This window comes from Taeniopygia guttata, chromosome 11, assembly GCF_048771995.1.
Source record: "Taeniopygia guttata chromosome 11, bTaeGut7.mat, whole genome shotgun sequence".
In the NCBI taxonomy this organism is placed as follows: Eukaryota; Metazoa; Chordata; class Aves; order Passeriformes; family Estrildidae; genus Taeniopygia; species Taeniopygia guttata.
The window spans coordinates 17,027,164-17,053,216 of NC_133036.1; the positions used below are offsets into that span (position 1 = coordinate 17,027,164).

The 26,053-nt window shown below is 38.5% G+C and overlaps 1 protein-coding gene across 2 annotated transcripts in view; it reads left to right on the forward strand.

Moving 5' to 3' along the window:
* The window catches only part of CDH8 (cadherin 8), a 155,028-nt gene that overhangs the window by 78,679 nt on the left and 50,296 nt on the right, over positions 1-26,053 (forward strand). For both annotated transcript variants that reach the window (XM_072934320.1, XM_072934319.1), the window contains 4 exons: positions 9,045-9,212; positions 12,887-13,074; positions 15,761-16,014; positions 23,611-23,747. In XM_072934320.1, the coding sequence (XP_072790421.1) occupies positions 9,045-9,212; positions 12,887-13,074; positions 15,761-16,014; positions 23,611-23,747 (747 nt within the window). The remainder of the gene's footprint in view (positions 1-9,044; positions 9,213-12,886; positions 13,075-15,760; positions 16,015-23,610; positions 23,748-26,053) is intronic.

Sequence of the window (26,053 nt, forward strand, 5' to 3'; positions counted from 1 at the left end):
TTTATTATGTCCATTGCTTTGTTGGATAGAGGGAGGATATAATTAATACATGACAAATATACAGATTTAGATTTTTTTCTGTGAGAGCCAAAACTTGCAATGTTATGGCATTAGATTAGTAGCAAAACTCATGGTGGGCAGAAATATATTCCTTACATCATTATGGTTCCATCTCAGTAAGTGATGCCAGGCTCCCTGCCTGGTGTGTTTTATTTTCAAAGGTACACAAGCTGTATGGATTCTCTCATAATCTGAATGATGACAATACAAATGCTGGGAAAGGGGATTCTTTAAGACTGCTAAAAGTAGCTGGAGTACACTTCTCACTTTTAAGCTTTTTCAAGGATATTAAATCATGACTGTCAGCTTTAAAATAAGATTATCATAATGAAAGTAACATGAAGTGACACCGTGTTTTACAATATAGGGATGGCAGAGGAAATACATTTTCAGCTGTGTCTGACTTATTTACATTTCACATGAACTTAAATAATGTCACTCCTACACATACCTGAAATGTAGTTATGTGAACAAGGCAAATTACAGCAAAGCCCTACTGCACTGGAAAGCACGTGGGATTAGTGGAGCACAAACACTTAATCTGGCTGAAAAAGAACAGCTTTTAAGCAGTGCCATCTTGGATATGGGCATTTGGTACAAAGCCAAGGCTTAAGGAGGTGCAGCAGAGATGGATGGAAGAGTTACCAGACCCAGAAAGAGGAAGCCTCTCCTAATAGAACATGGATATCTTTGAAGAGTGGATAATTGTGGGGCTTTCCCCTATACCTGGTTTAATTTTCAGTTGGAAGAGCACATGCTTTAAACAGCAGAGCTTTTAATTTAGTGTGTGGCTCTCTCTGGTCCACAGTGTTGAATCTCTGAGATCAGAACATAAATGTATAGGCCTAGGAAGACTGAAAATATCACTCAACAGAAGACAGGTTTGAATATTTTATTTTAATTTGCAGTCTTGCCTGCATTAGGACCTTATGATAGAGTCCAGCAGAATGAAAACAAGTAAGGGAGCAAGAGGGAATAAACTAGCTACTTTTCAGTTACAAATATGGTTGTGATGTTCAGGCTATTTCTTCTGTCTGGTTGTTAATGTCCAGCTCATTCCCAGTGGTACAAGGTGCCCTCAGAATATTGTGTGCAGGGCTGATAAGATCTGTCATCATAAAAGAAAAAAAACACTGCTGAGATACTGAGAAAGTTCAAAGCAGGGTAGCTAAGGTCAGGAGAATATTTCTTATAATGAAAGATTTATTGAACTAAATTTGTATAAACTGGATCAGAGGTGATTAAAGAAGGCTATGAAATCACTGCACAAATATTTGAGAGGTGTTAATAAAAGAGAGACACAGGGACTGTTTTTGTAATTACTCATGATACAATGACAAGGAGGGAAGCACTTCAGGCTGGAGAGAAATGGGGAAACAGTTTTGGTCCAGGAAGGAATCTACTACTGTAAGGGGAAAGTAATGAGCTGCTAGGAACAGAACTCACTCGTGTTCAACAGAGCCTTCCTAAATAGTTCAGCTTCTAAATACTTTAGATCTAAACCCTCATGGGATTAGTGTAGAGAAAGTACTTGTTAGACATGAGTCAGAGCGTGGATTGAGCTGCTGCTTTCCAGCTCATTTTATTGACTACTGCTGCTGCCATGGCTGTGCCAGTTATTGCAGATTTAAAGTTAAGTAAACTCCTAACTGAAATAATAAAAAGAGGCATGAACTGGGATGGGTGAGTGTTGTTCTGCTTTAGCAATAGGGGTGTAGAAACTCCTTCTCATAGAATTGTAGTACCACAGAATCAGAGTGGCTTGGGTTGGAAGGGACCTTAAAGCTCATGTCATTCCACCCCTGCCATGGCAGGGACACCTTCCCCTAGAAGAAGGCAGGTGTGTGTAGCAGCATCCAGATCCATGGAGCCCAGAGAGCAGCATCCCCAGGGCAGCAGAGTGGTCCCAGGAACATCCCCAGGGCAGTAGGGTGGTTCCAGCAGCATCCCCAGGGCAGCAGTGTGGTCCCAGGAACATTCCCAGAGCAGCAGTGTGGTCCCAGGAACATTCCCAGTGCAGCAGTGTGCTTCCAGCTCATTCCCAGTGCAGCAGTGTGGTCCCAGGAACATTCCCAGTGCAGCAGTGGGGTTCCAGCTCATTCCCAGGGCAGCAGGGTGGTTCCAGCAGCATCCCCAGGGCAGCAGTGTGGTTCCAGCAGCATCCCCAGTGCAGCAGTGTGGTTCCAGCTCATTCCCAGTGCAGCAGTGGGGTTCCAGCTCATTCCCAGTGCAGCAGGATGGTTCCAGCTCATTCCCAGGGCAGCACGGTGGTTCCAGCAGCATCCCCAGGGCAGCAGTGTGGTTCCAGCAGCATCCCCAGGGCAGCAGTGGGGTTCCAGCTCATTCCCAGGGCAGCAGGGTGGTTCCAGCTCACTCGGGTGCAGTGCTGGAAGCAGAGCTGTTCTCCCACTGCTGGGAGTCTTTTCATGTCTTTGTGTCCCAAATAGTCTGTGCAGCCCGAGGAGAGGTGTCAAGGTGTTTGTACCGAGGTGTTTGGTGGCCCTGTGAGCTGTCTTGGTGACAGCCCATTAGGAGAGGGCTGGGCTGACAGAGCCAGAGCAGAGCTCGCTCAGTCCCGCAGCTCTGGCTCGTTAGCTGCAAGGATAAAGTGCAGCTATTATGGATCAGGGATTTAGGATGGGGCCCTTCAGTAGCACCAAGAGCTGTCCTTGCTGATTAATAAAATAAGTGTAAAATCACTGCACAGACGTTTGGAAACAGTTCTGCTGGCCTGCAGCTGGTAAAGCTGAGTGGCTTAAGATCAAGGCAGATTGACATTTGGAAAGAAGCGATTTCTGCTTCTTGAGTTTATCAAATAATAGCAGTAACAAAAAAAGCTGATCCCACATATATTTCTTGCATTTCAGAGCAATAGCTCCATCATTTTAGAATGCTCGTGAGGTACTTTGAACTTGACTGTTCCTCATGCTGACTAGGAAAACGGGCAACATATCTAAATAATGTGCTCTGAGGGCCTGAATTAGAGAGAGGAATTTGAACTACACAGCTGGAGCTAGAAAGCACCTGAAAAAGAGTCCAAGGCTACTTTCTGTAAAGTGTCTGGTGTAATCACAGCTATTAGATTGCTACAAATAAAATCCTAAGGAAACGAGGTCGTAAATGCAGTGCCAAATGTTTATTTACTGAATTTGTTCTCAGCTGGTGAGAGAGTGATCCTTTCACCATGCCAGTGAAAGGGTCCCAGCGAAAAGGGAACAGCTGGTAAGTAGGGCTGAAAGCTTTGAACCCATTCTCTAAAACCCAGTGACAAGTTCACCTGAATTAAAAAGGCAACATTATAATATGTGTTATCCATCGTCACGTCCTACAGGATATACTTCTAGCAGAGTGCACATAGAGAAAGGCAGGTAATTTCACATGCAGTAAGAAACTTACAGGGTCCATTTCAGAATGAAAACAAGGACAGAAACTGCAAAAATTGTAGTAATATGGCCTGGAACAAAAAGAAAATAAATCCTAGGTTAAAAGCCCCAGATTAATAAAACCATATTCAACCTTGAGCTCTCTGTTTACCAAAAAAAGTGCCATCTTCCCCATACTTTCTAAAAATAAGCACTAGAATAAAATATATACACTATTAGATTCTCTATTGAAAATACAAAAATGGCACAGAAATATAAAATGCAATATAGCATTTCGTTCTTTAGCTAGTCATTATTTTTACTGTGTTTAATGTCTTAGTTCATACAACTCCTGTAATTAATAACTTTTGTAGAAAGTTAGGCAGCCTTGCTAGTGACTGCAGTTATTTTTCTTATCTTGCTTAGAAACAAAACCAGAAATTAGAAGATTTTATGATAATTCTTATTATGGAGATTATGATAAAGGTAAATAAAATTAAAAATAATGGATCAGTATTCCTGTATGACATCATCAAACAACATTTTTTTAACCATTGAGTAAAGGTAGCTATGATCTACTAATTTTTAAAAAATTGTGGCATAGGTTTTCCACAGATCTCCAGGTAAACCTTTTTTATGGACTGCTAAAACATCACTGAGGTCGCTGTGCTTCACGGGAATACAAAGAATGCCACTCATGGCTCTGAAGAAATTGCAAGATTGATTTTCAGGAGTTTGGGTCCTAAATGGCTGTTATATTTAATAAGAATCTCCAATATTCTAGCACGGAAGGAAGATCAAAGCAATTACTTAGCTCTTGCAAAATGAAGTAGGGAAAGTTCCAAAGTATCAAAGTATGCAAGTTGAAATAGCAGGAAGTCTTCAACAAAGCATGTGTGAGATGAATGGGATGTTTGAGAAAGGCTTTTCAGGGCCAGGTTCCAATTCTGCATAGTGCTTGCTTGGTTTTGTTCCATATGCTCTATTATTATTATGTATAGTTTTATAGCATTATCATAAAGAGATCCTTAAAAAAATGGAGACAAAAGTGAAAGCCAGGTCCTTCTTTCTGTTGCTTTTTTTACTTCTTTCTTTTCATGAGCTGCAGCCTTTGCCACTTTTCTTCCTTTCCCCTGGACTTTTTCAGAGTGAGATGTGGATATTCTTCCAAATGGGTTTTTGAGTGTAGTCCCCAGGGATGCATTTTAACTAATTCAAGTTGTGAGGCAGATTGTGCAAATTGCTCAATGTGTGCAGTCAGGACCACCACAAAAGTAAATCCCCTTTTGCAGCTGCTTTATTTGCAGTGGGACTGTGATGGCTGAGCAGGAAAAGCAACTCAGCCAAAAAAAAAAAAAAAAAGGGTACTTCAATATTTGGATGTTTCATCCTTGGGAGGAATAGTTTGCTCCTTGACTTCTTTACTTTCCAAGCTGTTTCTTGATCTTTCCAGCTTGAGGGAGAGGATCTGTAGGGAAATTCTGGGAGGTGTTCAGTGGTTGTACCGCATGTCTGAATGTTTTCATGGCAGCAAGGTTTGGGAATTATTACAGGCTACAAGGAGACAAAGTCTTGACTTCAACATTATGGAGAGAAGGAACTTTGAGTGAGAATTCAGTGAGTGCCATTGGCCCCAAAAAGAATGAGACTTTCCCTTCCCATTCTGTAAGGGGAAGATGGTTGACTGATACATTCTTAAAACTTGCAGGAATGGGAGCTCTGCAAATTCTACAGGTAGCCTTCTGTGTGTACTCCCCTAATGTTCAACTGAAATCTCTCTTGGTGCAGCTGAAACTCATTTTGGGATTATATTTAGGTCCATTATGTCTTCTCTTATCCCCGGTGGAAAAGGAGAGTAGCTCCCAGTAATTTTTACATATTTGGCTGTAAAGGCTCTCCTTATACTTTCCTGACTATATAAATCAATATTTTTCAAAACTGGACCCACTGTTCCAGCTGCAGACTTACCTGTGTGAGTGCACTGGAAAGATTATTCCACACTTCCACATACCGTACTAACTAATACAGCAGGAAATGCTTGAGCACTTTTATCAGCAAGTTGCTGTTGTCTCTCATTCAGCTCATTTTGACTCCACATTCTCTTCTGTCTTGTGAGTCATCTGCTCTATTGTACTTGGGAAGTTAATTGTTTCCCTCACACAAAAATGCTTTTTGCTTGCCAAATTGAGTTGCATCCTGCTATTTTAGACTCTCCAAATTGTGAAAATTGTTTTGAACTCTAATCCTGTCATTCCTGTACTTGCAATGGCTCCCAACTTTGTGTCATCTGAAAGGCTTGATAAGTTCTCCCTGCCTACTGGCTTTCAGGAAATATTGAATGATTCTAGAAGCAGAACAAACCCCATGAACCATGTCATCCATCTCTCCACTTGACAGTAAGCCATTGATAACTGTTCTGAATACAATCTTTCAACAGGCATCTACCTGCCTTACATTAGTTTATGGTAATTCTCTCTTTTGAACTACTCCTGTTTGGCACATCTCCTTCTCATCCATCACTGCATGCTGAAAGTGATTATGATTTTATTCTCCATTTGTTTCTGGGTTGAACTGCATCAGAGCAGGTTGAATGCTCAATGAGTTAATGTTCTGTGTGCTGGGTGTGTGTTGGTGTTTGGTGAGCATGGATTGTGTTCTAAAAATAAACAGATGGTTTCAGTGCTTCCTGCAAGCCTGGCCTGAAGACTGGTGAATAAAGCAAAAGAGCAAATAAATATCCTTGAGATTCTATATGCAGAACTCTCTTAGCCTGTATTTGTCTTGATCATGATAGATGAGGATGGAGCTTTTTGGTTTTTAGAAATTCGCCTCCTAAGAGGTATCAACACTTCCTTGTTGCTGACCTCAGTTCTATAGATTCTGAATGTAGTGGTAACAATCAGCCCATGTAATTTGGATAGATTTGGTTCTTAAAAACCTTCAGTTCCTCTTACGGTAATTTAAACAGTAAACTTCTTTTTAGACTTTTATTGTGTTTGAAATTGAAACTTCGACTCACCTTCTGGCAGTGGTTTATGGTCTGTGACAGTGGATGTGTATAAAACTGTTGAAACAACAGCTTGTGTTAGTACCTTTATACAGAAAAGGAACCCCAAAATTTGTATGTCTTAAAAGCCAAAATTTTAATTTTTATTTTGGCACTTGTAAAGGTATTTAATCTGCGTGATATATTTCAGACCATAGGCAAGGGCTAAACTGTTCAATACATCAAGAGACAAATTAAAATACCTGTCTGGGAAAAAACATCAATTTAGTGAAATAATTGACTTTTCTCGGTGGAAACTGCAGAATACAAAATATGGCATCACATACAACTCGTCTGTAGGCTAGAATTCACTATGTAAATTAGGTTAAAAATACAAACAAACATAGAAACTCTGCCTAAAAAAATAATGGAGATAAAGTACAGTATGCTTAATGCAAGACCTATTGAAATAAGGGTTCATTGATATTTGGATCTGCTATATTAGTGAAAAAAAAATGAATGTAGACCAAATTCTGATAGCCTAGGTTTGCATTAGCATGCTTTTTATGAGTCATTTCATTTATAACAATAGACTTATTTGTAGAATACATCATTATTATTCATCAGTAGTAACCCAGTCAGTCCAAACCAGCCACAACTGTCAGATACTTTTAGAATTAAGCATCATTTACTTTCCTTATCCAGGCTGCCATGGAGGAAATGACCATACTCTTTCACTGACTCTATTTTGCACCTATCAAAACTGATAAATGGGGTTTATTGTTCCCCTGTTTTCACTCAGAAAACTTAACACAAGCATTTTTTTCTTGTGGGCTGAATAAATGTGGGCCCCCTCCTGGGGCACTTTTACCTGCTGGGCCATTGGTCTTGAGGCTCCAAACCCCACTTATGGTGGGCTTTTTATTGCCTGTTCTGGAATGAAAACTCACTAATTGAGAGTTTTCCTGTCCCTCTGCTCATGTTCCTGTGTCACCTGCTGTAGGTGACCCTTCCTTGGCAGAGGGGCTGGACCTGCTGATCTCCAGAGGTCCCTTCCAACCCCAGCCCTCCTGTGGCTCCGAGCTCCTCAGGAACAAGAGATTTCTCTGCCTCAGCTGCTGCGGACATAAGGCAGAGGTTTCATTTCCCTGCAGAATTATAAAATATGTGAGGCAACAACAAAAAACATTTCATGGAAAAAAATTACAAGAGTGTAGGTTCCAAGCCTGCTTTTATGATATATTGGGAGGTTTATGGAGGAAGTGTATTGCTTTATTTTAAATGCCTTACACCTCCTGGATCTTAGTGTGGTCCCCAGCCATGAAAAGAAGGTGTGATCAGGTTCTTAGTATTATATTGTTAAAGATAAAGGTATATTTCATAAATATTAGCATTTTCTTATAATTTGTAGCTTTTAGAATTTACTAAAAAGCATCTCTATTAATGCAACAAGACTATTTATTTATTCTACATGAATAGGTAATCTCAGCATTTCACTCAGAGTGTCATTTCTAAAAAGCTTGGTTAGTAGAACCTGTGCCAGACAAAAGATTGAGATAGATGAAGCCTCCACAGCTATTCCAATCCCAACAAAGAAAGCAAAACTAAACCAAAGACTTGTTGTTACTGTCAATATGTGCAAGGAAACATTATTTCCTTTTTAATGGATTAAAAAAAGCCATATTTCAATGGAACATTTTGAATTGTTTTCCCTAAGTTTAGTGGAGCGTCTTTAGTGTGTAATGATCTTATGACTATGGTGGACTTTATTAAACTGCAGTGAGCACTATTTAAATTTACCTTTAAACATTTAGTATTACACTTTAAATACATATTGTGAATGTAATAGCACATTACAGGTGGAAAAATTTTGGAAAGAAAAAATTATTTGATTATTTCTTCTACTACATGTCCCTGAAATCTCTAGGAGTTTACAGTGGATCTGGTCATGGAATTAACCTAACTCTCCCTTGTTGATGTTTCCTTCAGCCCACTGACATTTTATAGTTTGGTATACAGCAGATCATTGAACTTCTGTAGGTTTAAAAGCTTCTAACCTGATAAAGTAGGTGATGGCAGCTTCCTGATGTTGTACCACAGATGACGCCCTTGAGCAGAGTGGAGTCTGTCTTTCTCCTGTTCAAGTTTAAGCACTCAGTTTAAGACTAAAGAGAACAGCTGTAGCCTGAAATATGCACAAGAGCAAATTAAATAACGGGTTTGGGTTTAAATGATTTCAAACAATCTGAACAAATGTGGTTTATAGTGTTCACAGAGTCAGCTTTCTATGTGGTTGTCTTCTGTTTGGGAATTTTGTGGGGAAAAGATGGATTTCTGTGGGAGGCAGGGCAGAAACCACGAAGTTTGTCAGGAATAAAATGAAAAAAAAAAAAGTATCAGAGCTATGATTAATTCTTGAACCACAGTTTCAGTGCACTTCTAATTAAATCGAGGTAAGTGACCTCTAATACAATTTTTTCAAAATCTCCAATTCTTTTTAATCTTTTGTATTAAGAGGCAACCTAACTGGACCTTTGACATTTTTTTGTATACCAATATTTGCATGTATCCATAAAAACAGCTGAAAACTGAATTTGTGTCTGTAACTGATTGTTTCTCCCCCCCCACTATTGTAGCTATAATTAAAACAGCTCTTCCCAACATGGACAGAGAAGCCAAAGAAGAATATTTTGTGGTCATCCAAGCAAAGGACATGGGAGGACATATGGGTGGACTCTCTGGAACTACAACAGTGACAATTACCCTCAGTGATGTGAATGACAATCCTCCTAAATTTGCACAGAGTAAGTGCCATTATATGTGTGTGTGCTCCTATTTGAGAAGCTATTGTGTTTCTCTTTTTTTTTTTTTTTAAGATCCAGTATTTTTTTTATCTTCATATTGCCTGGGTTTTTAATGTAACTTAAAAGATAAAATTGTGGCTAGAGAAAGGTTAATCGTCCTCTGCCTGATTAAGAGCTTAGGAAAGAGGGAGTTATGTCCACAACAGTGTACAGATCTCTGCCTTCCTTGTTACCCCTCTTATATCCACCCAAAAGGGCCTGGAAACTGCTGAAAACATATTCCTTTTCTCTCAGTGCAGTTGTTTCTGTGTGCTTTGTTGCTTCCATCTCATTCAGACAAGTGACACCACCAGTAAAAGACACATATAACAGATAAAAGGAATAAAAGCCTTGACTAATTAGGCAATACTGAAGAAAACAAAGGAGATAAGTCTGAATCTAGATAATTGTTGATCTTTAATTCAAAATCCATATTTTCTACTGTGGTTCCAATGGGTGTCTTGCTGAGCTAGGTTAAAATGATTTGGCAACCTGCTGAGATTCTCTGCAAGCTTTGTAGTCTATTTCCAAGATGAAGACAAAAAAGAAAAAAAGAGGAAGAAAAGCATAATGACTGGATTGATTTTATTTGGAGCGGGTGCAACCTAATACACTATTAGAAATGTAGCATTTTATCCAGCTTCTTCTGGAAAATTAAAGTTAAAGGTATTTGAGGCTGCATCTAGATTTTTCATCATTTTTGTTTTCTTATATTTTTCTAAAAAGGTGCTCAAAGACCCAGTGTACAGTTAATTTTTTTCCATCTATGGATGACTTCAGCTCCATTTTTGCCCTCTTCTGAGGACACAGAGTAAAATGGGTTTGTCCTAGTGCTCAGCATATGATAAATCTGCTTCTGTAGCCTGTAGAAAATGTACATAGAAATGGAGAGAGAGAGAGAGAGAAATCAAATACAAATAAGCAGAGGCAAAAGCTTATTTTCAAAATATATATTTTATTACCTCATCTTGGTGGGTTTTAACAGATAAGCACTGTGCACAATAAATGGTTTTCTCTCATAAAGCAGGAAATGCATTAATTTTTTACTTTGTGTCCCGTCGCATTGCCTTTCCTGTGTGTTAGTGTTTTCCAAGAATTTCCCTAACAATGCAATGCCTAGAGATGAACTCTATCACCAGCCTGCAGAGGGATGTCTCTTTTATACCTGCAGAGTCCTGTGGCTCCAACTCAGGGAGCACAGCCCTGCCTTTGCCAGCTTACCTGGCATTTCTATTGTCCAGCACTGCCTCAGAAAGCCCAACGTGGCAAAAATCTGACCTGAAAATCAGCAGCACTGCTGGTCCAAACTAGAGGCAGGCTCCAAACCCAGGAGCACAGCATGTGGGGGTGAAACTGCCCTTTCCCAGTGCTTTTGGGCACAGTGGCACTGACTGGGGGCAGGGCTGCGTCCTTATCCCTGGAATGCATTTGCTCCTGGATGAGTTTTCCTGCAGCAACGAGGAAGGTGCTGCCTCTGAATCCTGCAGGATTTGAGCTTCCCCCTGGGAATACCCACTGACCATTATGCAAATTCTTTAGGAAAAAACCCTACTGGTTTTATCACTGAGTATTTTGTATTTATTGCTTTAATGATGAGCCATAGTAACGTTAGAGCTGGGTGTTATTACAAATTCTGCCTTTCAAAAGGCAGCATTCTGAGCTGGCTGCCCAGCACCACAGATTAGCCACAACTCTGCCCTTGGACAAGAGCTGAGCAAGTCTGACTTTTTTTTTTTTTTTTTTTTTTTTGCACTTTTGAAGCACAGTTTGTGTTTGCCTGGAAAGGAAAATAGGAAAGGATCAAACTTACAATAAGCCTAGCCAGAATGAAATCGAAATTCATAAGATGTAAGACATGCTGCTTGCACAATAAATGGTAATGAGCTCGGGAAACAGGGTGTTAGATCAGGTTATTGTTTCCAGGCAGGACAGAAATGTATATTTATGGTTTGATTTCAGAGCGTTAGTCTCCTGGGTTTTAGAAATGAAAAAGATGAACTTTCACTACTTCTGTGATCTCTCTGAAATAATTTTAGAGGCATTTTATAAGTCACTGAAGTTTTTAACCTGGCAGTTTACCACAGAATTGTAATGAGAGGAACTGTGCACTGCTGTGGAAACCCAAGGCTTTCAAAGATGCCCAGTGTGGATATTTTGGTCAGCTCAGCACTACGACACAATTCATAATTCTGGAGAAGAATTTATGTAACAGAGTAAGCTGCATCATAATTTTTAATTTTTTCTTAATATTTTGTAAACTATTTTAATAAATCTGAGAGCAAAATTTCAATTTAACAATGCAATCAGCTGTGCCTGGAGATTCAAACCACAAAGTGTGGACAGCAGTGTAAATGATGAATGCTTAATTTAATCTCCCAAGGCACTTCATTGCTTTGGCTGCTCATTGTTTTTGAGCCATTATGGATATTCTGAGGAATCTTGATGATCTCCGAATTATCTCTAATAATTTAGCCTAGGAACATTAGAAACAAGTCACTTTGGGACTTCATTGTGTAGCTAATACATGTATTTATGAATTCCTGAGTCTCCTTCCTATTTTCAGCTGTTGCTACTGAAATCAACTACAACAGGTAAAACAACAACTCCTGAACATTGTTTTTGGCAAATTATTACCTGCACTTAACAGATTGTCTTAGAACAACAGGGAGGACAGAGAAGAACAAGGCCAGAATCCTGTATCAAAAACTGTTTTAATGGTCTCTTTTATTATCCTTGAATTCTTTTTGCCTGTTTTAACCCCTGAGCAGCATTTTGTTTGATTAGACCATGCATTAACCTTAACTTCAATCAGAGTCAATTATAAAGAGGCAGAAATATAAGGACTCTAGAAGGAATTGTGGGTATAAAATGCTTATCTTCTGAGTTTTAGAGTACTGTTAAGAGCAGGGAGATACAAAAGAAAATGGGTATTTTGATTTTGCCTTAAAAAATTTTCTACCTAAAATAATATATTTAAATAGATTTTTGATGCTTTTTTGCTTAAAAGGATTGAAGCAGGTATAACAAAAAATAAAATGCTGACAATTTGAATAGCAATTTCAAATGGATTTTAGTGGAACTCTGCAACAAATAGTAAACACAGTAATGTTTACTATGAAAAGTTGTTTCCAATAAAAAAAATAAAAATTAGGAGTTTCCTTGAATGTTTCCTGATTGGTTTCTTACCACAAAAGAGAGGTGGAAGAGTTTAAACAAACAAATTCAAATTGCATTTTAAAAAGTAGTAAATATTTAAAGTTATGTAGAAAATTTGTTGTGAAGTAAAAGCAAAAGTTTCTCGGTTGAATTGTAACTCCTTGTCAATAAAATGTCTGTATAAAAAGGTAAGTTCTGCAGTGTTGAAAGGAGCTTAATGTTTGTGTTTGCCAACACAAAACATCCCTGCAAGGCAGGAGGAGGAGACTGCTGGAATGGAAAAGACACTCACCTGCAGTAAAGTGAATATTCTTGTGTGAGGACCATGCTCTGCTGCTTCCAGTCAATAACGTGTGTAAATGGGGCTTGGATCAGTTGCTCATCTCAAGAGTTGGCGTTGGGGACGTGTGAACGTTGAAGAGCACACAGGGAACGTTGGGACCAGCTTTAATGTTTAGTCTTTTCCTCTTATTTGTAAGGTCTCTATCACTTCTCAGTAATGGAAGATGTTGCTCTTGGTGAACCGATAGGAAGGGTGAAAGCAAATGACCTGGATATTGGAGAAAATGCTAAATCATCCTATGATATTATTGAAGGAGATGGAATGGATGTATTTGAGATTACTACAGATGCCCAAACTCAGGACGGCATTATTAGAGTGAGAAAGGTAAATCATATCTCTGTTAAAAACATAAATGTTCATTTTACATGCAACTACCCAGCCAGATTTGGCTTTGTCGGAAGATGCTGGATTTCCAGGGATTCTCCCATCTATGGATGAGGTGTCAAGCCAGTGGAGAGATGAAAAGGGGTGTACTGGCCATGTTCCTCTGAATTTTCATAGAGAAAATTGACCACTGGGGAGACATCCATGGGTGCTGGAAATGTTAATCTTATCCAGGCTCCAATGTGGTCGCATCATGCAGATTTTGCTTCCTTGGATCCAAAGGAGAAGAGTAGATTAAATTCCACTGTGGTGGTGGTTTAAACTTCTGAAAAATATTGGCTGAGTATTCATCAAATAACTTCTCTCAATTATTTGATTTCCTGTGTAGCTGTTCAGAGAAAAATAAATCATAGAGCATTAATTAAATTACCTGATATGTGAGAGCTTAGTCTTCTACCTGTCTCTCATGTTGAACTGTCTTCACTCAATTAACAGGGATTTCAGTGAATTTTCAGTAGTTTCACGTGAGAAATGCCAAATTTGGGCCCTAATGAAAACCATGTTATCTCTTCTATGCTTTTACAATCTTGATGTGTATAAGGTGGGGTATTTGCATGTACACAACAAAACCACCACCCAATTATGTACAGAAATATGGGGAGAGGCAGCATAGGACACAACTCCTCTAGTAAAGGCAGAGAAACATTAATTGCAGATTTATTTGTCATTATTTTCCAGGGAAGGACAAAAAGCTGTTCCTCATGCTGTGTTCTGAAAAAGGATATTAATATAATTTATAGCAGTGGCAGAGGGTTTTAACTGCATAGCACAGATCACTCTAATGAATCTTTGTTTATAAAAAACCAAAAGTAAGCAAAACCCAAACCATGATATTCCAGTGAGAAAAGGTGAATCCATTGAGCACAGGTAATTAATATTCCACTTGTACCTGTCATTAAAGAGGTCAGGCAGATTGCCTGTCAAAACTTTGTGTTTTCTCTTTCTCAGTGAGTAGGTCAGCACTGTAGATTTATAATAAATGGATGTATATTTATCTAAATTCACATTTGTTTTTCTAAAGAGAAAATTATGATATACATCCCAGCTCTTCCTTACTGTTATTTATTGTATGCTGTGGCCTCTCTTGTAAGCTGAGGCAATTAGCCTTTTGCCCCAGTTCCCTTAGCTTTATTTCATAACTGAATCTCAACCATAATGTTGTTTCATATTTTCATTTTGACAGCAATAATAATTTTGGTTCTACTCCACTAGATGATGTATAGAGGGTACTGCTCACCAACGGATTTTCTTCAGCATAAAATCATGGGCTTTAGACAATGCTGAGTAAATTTTCAATATGATATTCTGATTAGGCATGACTAAATGTATTGGGGTGCTGTCATTTCTGTAAAGCATATGAAAAGCAACTGAAAAAGTGCTACAGGAGCCATGATTGGCAAATTGTGAATATGCTGATTTATAAATCCCCATTCATAATTTCAAAAGCATACTAATTTAAGAGGTGCAAAAGAAGCAAGATTTTCTTGTGTTTACTAGAATTTGTGAGAAAGAGCAAATCCCATTAGAGCTTGATTCATACCTGAAAAAAATCAAGAGAATTTGAAGATATACATATTGAAGGCTTTGACAGACTTCCTGAAGATTCCTGTTTGTGCTCTTGCTGGTATTTGCATTACAGATTCAGAGTGTCTATGTCCTCTTCTTTTTATCCCTGAGACATTATAATGCAAATCTTAATATCTTTCCAATGCTTGGCAATTTGCATCTTTGAAATTTGAATCGTTGTGAGACACAAGAGAATTATGAAGTGAATATACTGATGTGCTTCAAGACACAAACTTGAACCTCCCATAATGAAAAAGTCTAACACTCAAAAGTGTCACAGATTTGGGGTTTATTTGGTGTTTCAGCCCCTTAAATCCACTGAGTTTTCATCTTTTATGAGTTAATATAGGACTGTAAAATAGTAAAAAGCAGTGGTAATATGGCAGGTATATTGATAGAGTAAAGTAATTTGTTTTGTGACTCTGTCTGTGGGGAAAAAAAAAGATAAAAGATACAGAAGTAGAAATTGCTACAGTTTTAAGAAATTCCTGAGAGAGGTCTACCTCATTTACTCCTATAAATGGAAATACAGAGTTACTTGTAGTGCAAGAATATTGAAGTACCTTCTCATATGATTAGCTCTACATTTTGCCTCTTCTGTCCAACAAATAATAATTTCTAGTTCTTTGCATTTCTCACATTGTTCTGGAAGTAATAAAATATTTATTCTTTGTGAAGCCAGTGGAATTTATTTTATTATCTCCAGCCAGGAAAGCACTGATGAAGTGCATTATTGGTATGCAACTCGTGTCATCCCAAACAAATTTGTAGTGTATGTCTGATATGTAATTGTAATGGTGTAATTCATGAGAGGGAATATTTCAGTAAATTTCTTGTGAAAAACAAGGAAACAGTGCTGTTTTCTCTGAGGCTGGTAAATAAATAGATATCAGTATGTGCCTAGGAAATCTGGAGGTTGGGTTTCTGGGAGAGGGAAATGACTGCATTAAAACTCATTCCGTGTGCTTAAAAATGCACATAACTCACATCCATCACCATTTCGATCACTTGTTCTCTGTGGCCATCAATAAATGAGATTTATCTTTATCTTTCTCAACAGCCACTGGACTTTGAGACCAAAAAGTCCTACACCCTGAAGGTGGAGGCAGCCAACATCCACATTGACCCTCGCTTCCTCAGCGGGGGCCCCTTCAAGGACACAGCAACCGTGAAGATCGTGGTGGAGGATGCTGATGAGCCCCCAGTCTTCTCCTCACCCGCTTACCTTCTGGAAGTACATGAAAATGCTGCTCTCAACTCTGTGCTGGGGCAGGTGGCAGCCCATGATCCCGACGTGTCTTCCAGCCCTATAAGGTAGGACTGCTTGCAGGTGTTCTTTGGGAATGCTACTGGCTGACCCCAAGTGTATTTCCCCACTCACTGTGTGACTGTTGTCCTGCTGTTCTGTTTCTGGGAAAATTCCTGGGTAGGATTTGGTTTATGATGTTAGATTTATCAGTTCAGATCATTTTCAAAGTCCCCAAAATGCTCCTTGCGATAGGAGTAGTCTTATGAAACAGAGGAATGCAGTGAAAATAAGAAATGTGAGTGGTTCTTATGAGAAATGAGGTTGGATGTGTTGAATCATCAGAGAGTATCTCTGCAGTGAATTTAAATAATCCAGTAGTGTCTGCATTAACAATACTGAGTTTGTGCCACGCCAGTTGTAAAGTTGTCAAAACATATTCTGTATTCCTTTGTCTAAACCCATTCCTGGTTTCAAGACACAAAAGTCACAGATGATTATGCCCATATGACTTCTGAATCTTCAGTTTATAATATTTTCCCTTTTTGATCTAATTTGAACAAAATCTTTTATTCCAGTAGGATCAGATCAGTGAGTTTTATCTAATTTTATGGGCACACATGTTCCCCTCCTCTTTGGTAGTGATTGGATGGTGTGATGAGTGTTCCAGAGCACATTCTGCTCTGCAGTACCGCCTGCTAAAGCATTAGGCAAACCAATACTAAAATGTGAAATTCATAGCAAAAGTATATGTGGAGAGAGTCTATTTAATAATTGTCATCACTGTGCATTGCTGCCTCAGGGAATTTAGGCCAGGCAGCATCAGGAGGATGAGAGGATGATGTCAGCTGTTATAATCCATCATTTTCTATCACTGTGATTTTCTAATCATTGTCACTTCCATCAGGTTTGTTGCAGAGCTGGACTTTAAACCTTTACATAGAGGCCCTGCATGACACTTATCATAGTATAGTATCTTCAGAATTAGAAATTCAGAATTGCCAACATGTTTGGATGCTTTAGGACTTGCGTGTGAAGATGTTGGAGAGTATGTTTGAGTTTTACGGAACTTCCTCCTGAGGGGCCGCTCTGATCTCTCCTCCCCAGGCCAGGGACAGCACCCAGGGAACAGATGGAGGTCAGGGAAGGTTCTGTGTCCCCAGAGGTGCTGGCACTGCCCAGGCTCCCCAGGGAATGGGCACAGCCCCGAGGCTGCCACAGCTGCAGGGATGCACAGGGGGGATTGCTGGGGGGTCTGGGCAGGGCCAGCAGTCAGACTCGATTATGGGCTTTTTTGAAGGAGTTTTGAATGAGTTAGAGATGGGACCTCTGAGATTTTTAGATGATGCAGTTTATTTTTCTTATCTTCTACATAAACAGGAAGGGTGAGTTCAGCTCATATATTCACTGAGTGGTTCAGAAGGTCACAGGACCTTTAGTTACAAGACCTTTTATGGATTTATTGACCAATAAAACACTGTCAACAAGGATATTTTTGTTTTTGATCCAATCCTTAAATATTTCATCTTATGGATCCATGCTACAGCATGAGCTTTCTTAGCCAATCATGGTATGACACACAAACCTACAGTACTGCATTCTGAACTCCTTGTTTACCTTTGTAGCTACTTCTATTTTTTTTTTTAATCTTAAACTCTGAAACTCTAAACTTCACCTAGCTTAACATGTCTCTGCTTTAAACTATAAATCCACATCCTTGCTTCTGTCATCTAAGTTTGGAGGCCTTTTCCAAGGTCTCAGATCAAATCCTGTGTTTAATTCTAAGCTTTGCCTTACAGGCCCAAAGTTCTGAGAGTTCCTTGCATTTCAGATTCCAACACTCAATAATCCTTGGGGGTCCCTTTCCACTCAGGAAATCCTCTTATTCTATGATTCTCATTTCTAGATCAGACTCTAAAGTAGATAAACACAGCATCAGCTACCATAGATTCCCAAACAAAACCACCATAGAACGGCAGGGTTCAATCTGTCACAGTTGAAGCAGTGGCTCCATCCCTGATTTTTTTTTTTTTTTTGCTGCTGCCCACTTGTGTCTGTGAAAAAGACAAAAAAGATCCCCCGAAAGGAATGTGAGACCAGCCATGGTGACAGCAAGTGGGCTCTGTTCCCTGCATTCCAGCTCCACAGCAATCTCTCTGTCAGTGGAACCCCAGTTCCTTCCCTCTGCTCTGCCCGGCTTTGCTCTTGGCTGGGTCCTGGCTCCTCTGCCCCATCCCCTCTTCTCCTCATCCCAGCCTGCTCCACCCCTGCCTCACTTTTACCTTGGCTGCTTTTCCACTCTTTTTCTGCTGCCCTGGAATTTTTTTCTCACCTGCCTCAAACTCTTAATAATTCAGAAAAAAATCTTAATAATTTTACAAACCTACCTCTGTTCTAAAACTTAGCCTTTTTATTATGTTCAAGCCCCAAAACATGGATCTGAGTAAAAGATTTACCTAGTTTCCACTTTTTCATCATTTTATAAATCAAGAAAGCATCAATCTTCTAAAAACAAAAATACTTTGTGTTTGTAAACTGAATTAGAAATGTTATTGCTCATCAGGTCATATAAAAACACTTAGCATACATGAAACAGGACTGGCCAAAATTAATTAAATTTTTTAAAAGGTAATTTATTAGTATGATTTATATATTTTCTTTAAATAATAGATACAGTACTTTATAAGATTTAATATTATCTAAAATATTGGCTTAATAGCTAATTAAAAAACATACAGAGCCCAATTTTCTGTGCAACTTTTTTGCGCCTGTTTGCTTTCCTGATTAATTTCGATTTATCTGGGAGAGCTCTAGAAAGCTCAGATTCTTCAGGTTTTTTGCATTTTTTTGCATAAAAAAATATTTTAAGGACAGAAAAAAATTCAAGTTAGTAATTCTACTATTAAAAGACGGGAAATACTAGTTGGAGACAAGTAGGGAGCAGAATACAATTCCTTTCTTTCCAATTTGGAACAAAACAGGAAGCTGGCATGTTCTAACAGAAACATATTCAAGCACTGGTTTTATTGATTGGAATGTACATTTCAGATGTTTCTTCTGTCATTGTATCATGTATATGATGCAGATTGACTGCATATTTTCTATGATACCAAAATATCAAACTTTAGTTAAAATCTGAAAACTTACAAAAAGCTTTTCTAAAACTGATGGACTGTTTTAGTGTTGCCTGGCCTTTTAAAAATCCCTTTTTTTTCCTTCAAGACAGAATTTTAGTAGGCAACAACGAATTGTATTTCAAGGAAATTACATTTTCTCAATAGATATCTGTTCTATCAATATTTAGCTTAGACAGAGCTACTGTGTACATTTGTTATAAAAAGCCAGGCAGCACAAACAAAATATGAATCACCTTCTGTGCTCCCAATACCACGTCTGCTTTGCATTAGTCTGGTACACAAAGGCTCCACACATTCAGAGGATTGCAGTGCCACAAATGAAATCAAACTTGGATATCTCTGAACATGGGAAGAGTCTGATAACTGAGTCAAAGGATAAAATGTTAAAGAATTAAAAAAAATTATTATAAAATACAGCCTGGAAAGAAGCTTGTGGTCTTAGGGGAAGGTGTCCTTGCCCAAGGCAGAGGTTTGAATGAGATGATCTTTAAGATCCTTTCCAACCCAGTCTATTCTATTACTTTTTTTTTTTCCTTTTCTTCTTTTTTTTTCAGGATAAAGAATTGTTCATCCTAATTTCTGACCAATTCATCAGTAGTTTGTTTTTAATGCTTGCTTAGAAAATATAAAGCATTGTCTGAACTTTCTCCCACTTGATCTGAAGGCACAAAGCCTCTCATAGGTTTACAAGCAGGTGTATAGATGGATTTTGGGGCTGAGCCAGGAGCTGGAATTCAATGATCCTTGTGGGTTAGGATATTCTGTGATTCTATGATGTTTCTTTTAATTCATCAGCTTTAAGATAAGCAACACAAGCTCTTTTTGATCCTTAGTTGCCATTATGCAGTGCATGCTGCTTAGGGGCCTCCTATTTTTAAGGCTGATGGTGAAAAAGCTTTATAGAGTTAGGTAATAATTGCAAATAATTGCAGTTTGTTGTGTTCCAGCCCAGTAATTCCAGGATTTAGTGTCAGGGCCACATCTGGATGCATGCCTGTCTTTTGGGAAAGGGCCTCGTGAGTGCAGCTCAGCTGTGAGGCGCTGCTGTGGGCAGGGTGGCACATCCTGGGAGCAGCTCTGGCCTGGGGACATCATCCCCTGCTAGCCCACAGCTGTGGCTCCAGCAGTGCTCACTCCATGCTCCTGGTGTTGCTTGATAACGATGCCCTCTTCATCTGCAGTGAGTTATCTTGGATAAAGCATGATCCAGGCACATGGCAAAAGCATGAGCAATAATGTTTCTTCTCTACTGAAAGTGCCCTCCTATAAATCACTGCCCTTCAGTGGCTTTCTCTGTGGACAGATAAGATTCACTGAAACAAGTTTTCCTCATTCCTTTCGGCAGAGATTTCATCTTTGGCAGCAGTTGATAATTTTCTTAATTCACAGCAGGCCTTAAAAACCCAGACCCAATGTTTGGTGCCTCCCCAATGGTGCAGTTGTTTTTCTGACACTAAGTACCCTGTCCAGTCAGTCTGGCATTAATAAAAATGGTGATTTACCACTCCTGGGGTGTCAGTGCTGAGGTTCAAATCTCAGAAGGAGCAGCAAAAAAAGGATTTCTGCTCCTATTTACATTGGTGCAAATAAGGAGTAAATCAAATAAAGTCGTAACAGCAACAGTGCAAGAGCAGGACTGAGAATCCTTTCCAGGCTTCTGTTAAACCACTGTGGGGTTGTTCCTATAATTGCCATAGCAGACTCATAAACTAACCCAAACTTCCCAACAACCTGTGCTGGCTTTATGGCAATTTCAAAAGATATTATTTCCCAAGATATTATTTTCTAATTTTTAGAGAAATATATGTTTTATGTATGTTTTATGGATCTGACAATGCATTCCCATTAAAAAGAGTTACAACACCATTATCATGAAGAGGAAGCTGCAAATATATTGTTAGTTTTCCCAGGTTTATGACACTGCAGATTTTATTTTTTGGTTTTGTAACAAATATTTATCATATTAAAATCAGGAGAGGGTTTTACCTCTTTGTTGTCTTGCAAAGACATACAACTTATGTTAAAAATGTTTCTTCTTGAATTGCTGTGTTTGTGTTGTGAATAAATACTGCTGGGATGAGATGCATTGTGATATAATAAACTCACAAATGTGTCACTCCCTCTTTTATAACTTCAAAACCTGCATGGCAGGAAGGCCGTGAGTGGAAGTTTAAGGAAGGATTGATCCTTAGAGAAAAACTGTCTTTCCTCAAAGACAAAAAAGTGGAATTTATGTCAACTCCAGGTCAACTAATCACTGAATACAATATAAGCATTTAACATTTTATTTTGTTTGTGGACTGGGAAAATTTCTTATATGTTTGGGATCAGTAGAGTTCTTTCATGATCATTGCCTAAAACTTGAAAATGAAAATTTTAAGTGATGACTTCTTACAAACAGCTGACTCCTGTCTTTTCTGGTATTTTCTTGAGTGAAACCTTAAATCTGTGAAAGGCTGTAAGGTATTTTTTACCAACTTCACTAGTACCAGAATTTTACTTCTAATAATTTAATTGGAACTAGGGAGACATCAAAATATGGTTAAGATCTATTTTCAAAAATGATTGCCTGAAGTTAAGTACCTACAGCTTTATTCTTCCACACAAGTGACCTGATTTTCAGAAATACTGAGTTTAGTGCAGTTCCCATTAAACCATTGATAACTGAGTATGTGGAGCTCATGAGAAAATCAGTTTACTTAAATGTCCAAATACACATGCATGTCTCCAGCTTTAGGCACAGATATTTGGAATTTGACTTCATATTTTTCTGGTACTCTTCTTACCAAACTAGTAATTTTTCAATGAGTAAAACTAGTTTTTCTCAGTTTCAAACAAAACAAGTAAATATCTAACAAATCCCATTTCGTAATTAAGCTGGGGTTTTCCCTCTTAAATCCATTACTTGTTAAGTATCTTAGCAGTGTGATCAGGTTAGTTTTGAACTCTGGCAATGCAGTATTTAAACACTTAAACTTTGAGATTTTGATAACTTTTCATCATTTAGAGCTCTTTTTGGAAGTGAGCTGTATCTTACAGAATACATTGCACAAATAATCTAATTGCAATGTAACTTTCATTCTAAATATGAAAATATCTGATACTGAAAAAAAAAAAAGAACACAATAATCCTAAGCTTTGAAATCAGATGCTAAGGCTGTGTCTATTAAAATTTATTGTGTTGGCTGGAATGAGTTTGAGTTCATTGGAATATATTTATTGTAGTGTATAAAGGGACCTCCAAATCAGAATATTTTTTGGAAATTGCTTCTGGTAAAGCACAAACCAGAATGGAATAGCTGATTTTCAGATAACTATGCCATTCTCACTGTAGTAAAATGTGTTCTTTTACTTTTATTGGGGTATTTTAATAATGTGCTTGCAAAAGGTAGAAAAGTGATGAGAAAGTGACAGTCTGGAGTCACTTTTCTGGCCACTCCATAAGGTAATTGAGTGTGATACCTTATTTTAACTCACCTGACTATTGTGCCTTGCTGTAATACAGAACAGATGTAAAAACTGCCAGTGCATGTTGGTAGTTTCTGTAATACACAGACACAAAGGCTTAAAAGGCTTTTGTAGAAATCCACAATTAGGATTCAGTAAAACCCCTTGAAGTCAATTTCTGTTAAACCATATCAATAGTTTATCACTCAACTCCCTCTTTCCCTACCTTTCCTGTCAAGAAACTGAAGGCTCAGTTTTGTAATTTAGTTTCTTTCGGTGAATAATTCATTAATAAAATAACTCTGTGCAAATGGACAAACATAAAAAGCTTTCTGGAGATCTGGATCTGAGCCTTTTAAATCGTCGTCCTGCTTAATCACCATTGGAGCAATCCACTGCAGCTCTGGCTCCCTGCTTGGGCTGCAGAATTTACCTGGACATTCACATTTGCAAACTCTGACTACCTGTCAGATGGAACTTGTTTGGTTAAAAATCAGTGATGTCAACCCATAAAAGAATCAAGCCCCCAGCATTTGCAGTGTTTTATAGGAAAAAAAAATGGTGATTCACTGCGCTCTGCCCATGGAGCTGCTTGAACCATAAGCAAATAATGTGTTTGGTGAATCGTTCATGCTTCGTTAATCTGAAATTTATTGGTAAAAGAAAATTATTCAGCCCTTTTAAAAAATAACCACAAAGCCCACCACTTTTGTTGCCTAGTAGATTACTGTTGAAATTATCATCAGTTACTGTGAAATACCATAGAAGCTGTCCAATAAACATGATGGATTGTGTAATTAACTCTTGATCAGCACTGTTTTTCAGAGATGCTACCCAGTGAACCTAAGGGCACTTTACGACCTTCACACTGGGTATACAGCTAATTATTCCTTGGGCAATAATTATTAAGTTTTTTTAGCCTCAGTTTGTCATTTTGTCTTCTAAATTATTATGCTATTGAGCTTCTCAATCCATTTGGCTATAAAACTGCAGCTCTCAGAGGGCTCCCTAAATTGTCTCTGTGACTGTATGGATTACACCAACTTCATTAAGTAGATTACAGGGATGTCTGTTTTGCAGGTTTTCCATTGATCGCCACACTGACCTTGAGAGACAGTTCAACGTCAACGCAGAGGATGGGAAAATAACTCTGGCAACACCCCTGGACAGGGAAACCAGCACATGGCACAACATCACTATTGTAGCCACTGAAACCAGTAAGTGTTCGAGTACTCTGACTGTTCTGGTGGGTTTATAATTGATTTTGACAGGCTGTGCAGTGGAAACTTTATGTAATTCAGTAAAATAAAATGTATTGGCTGTTCAAGATAGAGAATTTTGGAAATAAAGCTTAATTTTTGTGCAAGCTTATTTTCTTTTAGTTTTCACAACAGCATTTCTTTTCCCAGTGAATAGGGCAAAAGATATTCTAAAGCAGTAGATGAGTACAGGGTATTCAGAGTAAACGTTAAAAAATGGTTTAAAAAGCACAAACCAAAGCCTTATAGTTAGCTCTATTAAGACAGAAAAAAATTAAAGCTTTGCTATTGTAGAAGTAAATTGAAGGCTCAACCCAGACGTTCTTAATTCTGAGTGCTATTATGTTTCAGAGCCATAAATGATTAAGCACAGGGGTAATGTTGCATGAAAGTAGTGCTGTTGGATACATATGGATGAGTTTACTCACACCCAACTCTCAACAAGAACCTGCATTGTTCAGGTCCACAGAGCCCTGGTGGCTGCTCTGCACACCTGAGTCAGGAGAGCTGCCTTGCCTGGCAATATAGGTCAGAGATTTTAATCAAGGAGAATTCTTAATTAATTTGAAGCTGCTGACAAGATCACACACGGCAGTGTGATTTATTATTCATATTAGCACTGTATTTTAGACAATGCATTCGACACAAGCGTGTTGAGGCAAAGGAGCAGGTGGGGAAGGTGGGGGTGGCACCCCGTGTGGTGTCCTGACCTGGAACACAAACCCTGGAGCCCTCTGTTCTGTTCTGCACTCAGGGTACAGCAGGACCCATTTGTGCACACACAGGGCCAGCACTGTAGGAATATCTGCCTGCAGAGCTTGGTGACCATTGCTGCTCACTCCTGCAGAGAGAGCTGCCTGATGCCATGTCTGCTTGTCCCCAAATCTCTGCTTTGAAGGGTACAGCATTATGGTACCGAGCATTTGAAGCTCAGTTTCACAGTGCTATAGACATGAACATAATAAATTGGTGGATAAAATATGGTTATTTGGCCCATTTTTCTTGTCTTATATCTTTCCTGTGGTACTTGTTGGTGATGAAGATAGGGAATACTGATTTGGTGATCAGAACTGAATTTATTGTGGACTACCAATGCTTATATAATGTTTTGGGAAGACTACTAATGTTTACTACAATGATTAGGTTAAAATCACATACAAAAAGTTATGCATATTACAACATCTCTTGCTTGCAGAGATTAATGAAATTTTCTTTTTCCAGTGAACCAGTCTGATTGAATCTTCTTTTTAAACTTCTCTTTGCTCTTGTTAAGGCATCCTGTTATCAAATCTCTTATGCTAACCAGGTCCAAAGTCCAGCATCTGTTTTGTGTCCCAATATCACAACAGTACTTGTTTTCAAAACTAAACCTCTTAGGAATCCCTGACACATGGGAAAGGTGGGTCTAGGTGTGAACTGAGCTCCCAACTTCCAGTCCTTGTACCCTGTGTTCCTCTGACCCACCTCAGTAATTTGGGGATTTCATTGCCAGTAGTGCCAGCAGTGCCCTGTCACTGTGCCATCTTGCAGCCAAACAATACTTTGATAAATTAGCAAAAATAATTTAAACTTCTCTGCTTGCAGGGAAGCCAAGCCACAGGGAAGCACATGAGGAAAGAAGGGAAGGTGTCATTTCATCAGGCATACTTTTTCCACTTCGTATCTAACCAGTTAATAATTTTAATATTCTTAAAGGAAAAATATATAAAATGTCCATACTAATTTTCTCAGATCATGAGATTAACCAACAGCATGGGAAGCAGAATTATTAGTTTATGATTCATCACTCTCAGATGCTGGGATAGTAAAAGTAAAGTGAAGTCATTGTACGATTTGTTTTCTCCAAGAAGTCAAAAAGGAACAAGAAAAAAGGAATAATTTTGTAAGACACTCCTCCAGTTCATTTTTATATCTCCTTTACATGTGTGTGTCAGAGCAAAGCTGCCAGAAGTGCACTTTACTCAGCCACACGAGTATGAAGTCTGCCTGTTGCATTTTCACTTTTTTGAAACATAATTATACTCAATAATTTTGTAAGGAATCAGCCTTGTCATTAGACTTCATGGGAGCCTCAGCATCTACTGCTATTGTAAAATTGCCTCTTATCAGACTGGCTATGAAAATAATAACGCCAATCTTGTTCTGAGCATTTGTGTTCCTGCTGATGGCTTATTTTTGCATTCCTAATATAATTATTTAACATTTACATAAAACAAGAGCTTAATTTCATAGACTACTGTCTTTGCTTCTTTAAGTGAAATTAT